The 6,606-nt window shown below is 59.4% G+C and overlaps 1 protein-coding gene across 1 annotated transcript in view; it reads right to left on the bottom strand.

Annotated features, from left to right (window-relative positions):
- Positions 1 to 5,958, bottom strand: part of LOC105309568 (TAF5-like RNA polymerase II p300/CBP-associated factor-associated factor 65 kDa subunit 5L) — a gene marked incomplete at its 3' end in the record, with an annotated part of 7,279 nt that extends 1,321 nt beyond the window's left edge. The window contains exons 1-2 of the mRNA XM_023526272.1: positions 5,847 to 5,958; positions 1,547 to 1,691 (exon numbers count right to left, since the gene is read on the bottom strand). Coding sequence (XP_023382040.1) covers positions 1,547 to 1,688 — 142 coding nt within the window. The remainder of the gene's footprint in view (positions 1 to 1,546; positions 1,692 to 5,846) is intronic.
- Between the last annotated feature and the right edge of the window lie 648 nt (positions 5,959 to 6,606).

Raw genomic sequence — 6,606 nt, 5'->3', positions numbered from 1 at the left:
GAGGACGCAGAGGGACGGCCAGCAGCAGGAGGCCACGCACGGAGCGCCGCCCCCTCCTCCCCCCCGCCCCGCTGCCCCGGCCTCCAGTCACTCACCGAGCCTCCCAGACCCTAAAATCTCCCCTCTGCTGTCACCGCTGCCCTGACTCAGGCTGTCCTCACGCCTCACCGGACACTTCGCTAGCTTCCCGAGGTCGATCAGGGCCTTCCCCAGTCAGCCCCTGGCCCCCCGGCTGACCGTCAGTGAGTCCCGTCACTGCTGGCTGGCTGACTGCACGCCAGGAGCCGCCAGGCCTTGGGGAAGCCGCCCTGGACCTGCCAGGCCGGCTCGGGGAGCCGTCTGCTCTGCTCCTACAGAACCTGAGGCCGGGCCCCCGGAACTCATGACACCACACCCCCGACCATGGCTGCTTTCTCTGCCTCACGCCCGACGACGGCCAGCTCTGGGGGGCCAGGATGGACTCCCAGCTGTCCCTAGACCTGTCAGCACTGGCCTGCAGCGGACGTCCTGGGACTGTCCGCCGAATGAAGACATAACCGCCTCGGCCACTCGGCTGACAGCAGGCCCCCGGACGGCGTCGGGCAATGCTCCCGTGTCCTGGTGCCCTCCCAGGAGACACGGTGGCTCCCCTCAGGGACCACGGTGCCTGAACTATGACAGCTCGGCGAGGACATTCTAGAAGCTGTTCCAGAGCACGTGCTCCTCGGTCAGCATGGACCTGCTGTCCCCGGCTCTGACGAGCACGGGACAGGAGACCATGAGCGCACGACAGGGGCTGTGACGGCGACTCTGCAGCCAGCCGCTGCCCTGCGGGGGACAAGCAGGCACTCGCGCCTGTTCCAAGCCCGTCATCTGACCCTCTCTCTCCTCGTCCGTGACACAGCAGGGTCTGCGGGGGGCAGGACGCAGGCAGGCACCAGCTCCAGCCTCCCTCGCAGTCGCAAAGGGTCGGGGACCGCTGTCGGGGACAGCCTCGGGCTCTCAGTGTCCCCACTCTTCCCTATGGTAACTCACAGCCCTGGACGTGATGGGTCTGGGTCCTTGGCCATGAAGGTGACAGGAAAGAGGGAGTGGAGCTGGCACCACAGACGAGCGCGCTCGGGGCGCTGAGGTGGAGACGCTGGGCAGGGGGGGCGGGCGCCCCACGCACCCCGGAAGCCGCAGTGCGTGGACACAAAGTCACACCAGGCGACTGTGTCCTGCGAACACTTGCGCTCACAAAACGGCTAAGGAACTATTACGTTATTCCAAGTGGATTCAAGACTAACCGAAAAATAAATAAATGAAAGAATCCAATTTCAAAACAAAGAACACAAATCAAAAACATAAAAAATCTCAAGAACACGTCTGTGTCACAATACTTGCAGCCGCTGACCAGTGTGCTGGTTCACCAGCAAACCCAACCCCCGCGAGGCTCAGGGACACAGAGGGACAGGGTGACATTTATGGAGGAAGAGGCCACGCAAAGCACTGGGAGGCATAGCATCTGCGCAGGGCCCGCAGGGAGGTGTCCCTCAGCCCCGCTGTCCGGGCGCCCCACGCTTACCCGCGAGACTGGCCGCCATCTCCTCAGGAGTCTGTGACAGCCGCAGCCCTGGCTTCAGGGGACCGTCGGAGTCCACGTACTGGCGGCGTTTGAGGTAGCAGGACACCGCCATCTGGATCTGCTCCGTGCGTACTCGTTTCATGACCTGGGGACACACAGCACAGACCGTGAGGGACACCAGCCCCGGGGACAGGGAGCCGGGGCGGACGGGCCATGGGCCAGTGAGGCGCAGGGCGGAGCTCCCCAACCGCTGGCCCCGTGCCCTCCCCCACCTCTCCATCTCCCCAGACAACACAGCCAGTCGTGGGCGATCGGGACGTCGTCGAAAGCTGACCCCAAGTCACCCAAACTCCACTCGACGCCAAGACGTCAGTTGGGCCCCTGGGACCTTTCGGTGGTGATGCTGACAGGGTAGACAAGGCCAGGTGACTCCCAGGCCTCTGGTCCCCCCGCCTGCTCCGGGAGACAGTGTGACTCGGCAGCCAGCGGGCAGAGGGGGCCCGGAAACCCAGCAATGAGACCGAGTGGCGTGGAGACCGAGGCGCCAGCTCCGGGGCGGGAAAGCCACGTCCTCGGCCGGGAGGGGCTGCCGGCGCCGAGCCAGGGGCCCGGGCCACGCGTCTTCGCCACCTCGCGAACCTTTCAGTCCTCACACGAAACGCAGCCGGGGACACAGAAAAGCCACAGCGTGCTGAGGGTGTGTGTGTCAGAGTCAGACAACGTCTCACGAAAGGAAGGTGGGAGGAAGCGTTCCCAGGGGTAACTCAAGCTCATCTGAGGGTCCCCCCTGCGAAACGACGACCTTCCCTGACCCCTGCATTCATTACCCAGCGCGGCAGGGCTCCCCGACACGGCCCGGGCGTCAAGCACCCCGGGTCAGGCGCGCTCGCTAGGGGCGCTTCCGTCACGTCGAAACGTGCTGTCCACCCGCTTTGGAACGCACGCGATGTCCACACCCGTGTGACTGTCTGCGGCAAGGTAACGACCTCGGATCAAAGGTTCCCATGTGGGGGCCGGAAGGTCTGCTTCGGTGATTTCCTCGGATGGATTTAAGTTTTCAGCTTTGGTTACGTGCACCGGCCTTCTCCTTCGCGATGGCCTCCATTTTTTTTAAGATTTAAAATCCCCTTTCCAGAAATCTGTTATTTTTTTCTTTAAACCTTTAAATACATATACATATATTTGTATCTAATTTGTATCCATTTGTAACTTTTCAGTGTGAGATCTGCAGTAAAGAACCAAACGAACCTTTTACCCAAATACCGCAGCAAAAAGTGTTCTCAAATCACCTGCCAATAATCCCCCCGAACTGACGTGTGGTAGCGCCTTTGACACACACTCTGCAGACCCCCTCTTCAGCTGACACACACGGACACACGGAAGCCAAGTGTTAGGGCGCCACGAGTAAGTCAGACCGTGTTTGCAGAGAGACTGCGTGACCCGTGCACGTCACCGCCAGATTTCCGAAGCGAGCACAAGGCCTCGTCAAACGGAGGCTCGCGGGGCCCGGCACGGTAGACAGTCACGTTTCCCAGCACGGACCCAGCTCTGAGGCAGGGCGTTTGCCCACTTGGTCCTGGTGTGTGAGTCTTTCACTGTGTCGACAACTTTGATTATTTCTTAACAAAGGTTTTTAATTGCTCACATCGGGATTCTGATACTCCTGCGCTCAGCAGTCACCTGGCCCATCAGTGAAGACAGAGAACTGTTTCTTTGTGGTTACTTATACGCATCACTGTATCAGTTTGTACCAGGGAGGCTGCACAGTTCTCTAACCCGGCCACACGTAAGAATCTCGTGTGCGTGTGCATGGATTCTGACTCGATGTTACAGTCAGAAAAAAAAAAAAAATTAAACGCACATGGACTGCGACAGCGCTGCCGGTTCCCGGTCTGGCCCAAAGTCAGGACTAGCCGATCCAACCTGCCCTGCTGACCCCGCTCCCGCCCCAGCCAGAGCTGCTTCTAATCTGACTTCAAGAGCTCTCAGGCTCCAAACTCTTCCAAAGCATCCCGATTCCTCGTATTTGAGCTGAGACTAAAACTTTTCCAGATTTCCTGCCGCCGATCTCTTGTTGCCATGGGAATGCAGGCTGGTATCAACGTGCGTCTCAGTGTTCTAAATGAGACAGGATGAGAGCACCTCTACGGGGAAAAAGCGGGCAGGTGGGAGACAGAAACTGACGGAGACCCTGCAGTGACACGGTGTCTTCGAGGTGGGACAACGTACAGGCCTGTCGAGGAGCAGGACAGGGGAGGGAAGTCCAAAGAGCAAAGACAGACGAGAGAGAACGGCCGGCGGCCAACCCCGGCCACATGTGGGGCTGCTGCGAACGAGTCTGGAAGTACGAACCCTAACGAGTCTGCCCACATCGGGTGCCCCAAACGCAGCTTCTCTGGACCCAAACCTCCATTTCTGACAAGGGACCGTCCTTGAGGTGGGCAGGGGGCCCGCTGTGGGCCCGAGGACCAAACGGGCGGGGACGCTGCCCCGGGGCCCCCTTCACAGCCAGAGGTGCGATCCACTGACCTAACTGGATCTGAGGCCAAAGACACGTATTTCAAGTGAAACGAGTAATTAATGAAAAGACTTCTGCAGAGCAGGCAGCCTCTACCCTGGTTGATTTCTGTGGTACCAAGGTCCACGGAAGGGCACAGGAACAGCCGAAACCTCCTTAAATCAGACCCCTCTTGTGAGAGCCTCGGGCACGAGGCTGACACCGTAATTTCAGATTACCTGCTTAGGTTTTCCTCATAATTATAAAAATCTTTTAAATTTATACTGAGTTTGGATATAACTACCTTCGTTAAAATTCCAAGATTTCCCATCACCTTATTTACATAAAATAGCTTAATTTTTAAAGGTAAAAACGGATGACCACATCTCTTTCTCTTTATGTCACGTCATTAGCGTTTCTGGAATTGAAAATGAGGGTTGTGACACGATGGATCTCTCCTACGCCGACGGCTGCCTGCTGTTCAACTAACGCTTCGACTAAGTTGCTATACGAAATCAGGACGGGGTTATTTTCCAGGCCCAAAGCGACAACCGTGCAGTAAAAAGTACAGCCAGGCTCTTAATATCTAACTACAGAAATGGGACACGAAGTCGCACGGCGGCCAGGCAGGGGGCCGCAGCCGAGGGGCCCCCGCTCCCGCTCAGATCCGCACGGCGGCAGGGTGTGCGCCGCGGACACGACCTCTCCACGGCCGAGGGCTGCACGAGTCTGTGAAACGCCAAGAGGCCCACGGGGACGGCGCCCCCAGATCTAGGGTGACAGTTCTGAGCACAGATGAGCTCAAAAGAGACCCCGCAAACTCACCAGCACCGAACCAAACCAGCTCCCCGCTGACTGTGTGACAGGCCGCGAGGTTTGGGGGGCGTTGTTTTTAAAGTAAACGTATTTTTTCCGATTGTAAATTTATGCTTAGAAGATCAAAAGCTATTACTTTTGGTTAACTGAATGTCGCGTAAAGGGCTCCGAGGCTCTCGGGTGAGCGGCCCTCTTCCTTGCAGGAATCCCAACGGCTGAAGCAGCAAAGACCATCTCAGGGGGGCCTAAAATGTAAGCTCTGCGCGCACCCCGATAAAGTGCATCCAGTCAAATCTGTGAAATTACAAATCACAGAAAACTAGTGCGCATACGACTTGGCCGGGCCGGCTGGTCCTAGGCTTGTCCTAGGCTCGTCCACACCTCACATTTTACAATCGTGGCACAGGCGGCGCAGGAAGAGGGCTCGGAGCTGGGGCTCAGTGCGCAACGTGGAGCTGGAGGCCTTTGTGTCCGAAGCAGAAATCACACACCCAGGCAGACAGATGCCGCCACACTCCGATCTTCTCCGACAGCCGCTGGGGACCCCACGATGCCCCAGACGTCGTCTCTCCCTCCAGCTCCCGCCCCAACCACCCCAAGCCGCACCGTCTCCCGCCCACGAGCGCCCGCTGCCACCTCACCGGGCCACACGAAGACTCGACACCCTCGACTCTTGCCAAACCCAACGGCCACTTTCCACACCACCCTGCAGGCCTCCCTCCCCGAAACGCCCCCTCTCCGTGGCACCTCGCTTCCCTCCTGGTCGGCCTCACGTCCTCCACGTCCCCAGCGTCACGGCACCGCTACGAGGCGGACGTGGTCTGCAGCTCACGTTCCTGAGCAGAAGCCTGAAAGGCCTGTCCACCGGGATGCTGAGAACACCTGAAGCTCACTGTGCTCCACCTTGTGCCCCTCCAAACCCCTTCCCTCCCGTCGCTGTCCCACGGCGCCATCGGCCACCACCGGGGCGAAGAGCCCAGCCATCACCTTACAGAGCTCCTCCTGCACGCTCCCGTCCACTCCACGCAGGCTCCGTCGGAACCGGTCACGGCTGCCACTGCACACGGCACTTTGGAACGGCAACCCTGACGCCCCCGCCTCCAGCCACCCTGTAGCAGCGGCCCCGGGACACACAAACCTGCCGTTGCTGCTCCCAAGCTCGAGATCCGCCCTCCCCCTCCGCCCCTGCCGTCCCCAGTCCCCGGTGGCCCCAGGAAGACGGAGAGGACCCCAGAACACGGCTTTCTGATCTTAGAAACTCATGTCAAACACCAAGCGTGCACGTCGAAACCTGCGTGCAAAGCGTTTCGACGTCACGAAGGAAACGGTCGCGTTTGCGCTACGTGCAAACGCCGTGACAGGGTGGGGGTGCTCTGCCCTGCGCGCGGCCTCCTGGAGGTCAGGTCCAACGCGGCAGGCGACGGGCCAGAGATGCTTCGTGACATCAAAGCGTGTGTGCGTGTGTGTGCGCGTGTGTCTGTGTGTCCATGTGCACGTGTGCACACGTGTGTGTGTCTGTGTGTGTGTGCATGCGTGTGTGCGCATGTGTCTGTGTGTCCGTGTGCACGTGTGCACGCGTGTGTGTATGTGTATGTGTCTGTGTGTGCGTGTGCGTGTGCATGCGTGTGTGCGTGTGTGCGTGCATGCATGTGTGTGTACGTACCCGTGCACCTGAGAGGAGGAGAGAGAAGGACCTTCCCTTGTCCATTCCAGGACAGTCCCGCCCCGCAGGCCTTTCTGCAGGGAC

Source organism: Pteropus vampyrus, unplaced genomic scaffold (genome assembly GCF_000151845.1).
Source record: "Pteropus vampyrus isolate Shadow unplaced genomic scaffold, Pvam_2.0 Scaffold774, whole genome shotgun sequence".
Taxonomy (NCBI): Eukaryota; Metazoa; Chordata; class Mammalia; order Chiroptera; family Pteropodidae; genus Pteropus; species Pteropus vampyrus.
This window is presented reverse-complemented; position numbering and strand designations above follow the sequence as displayed.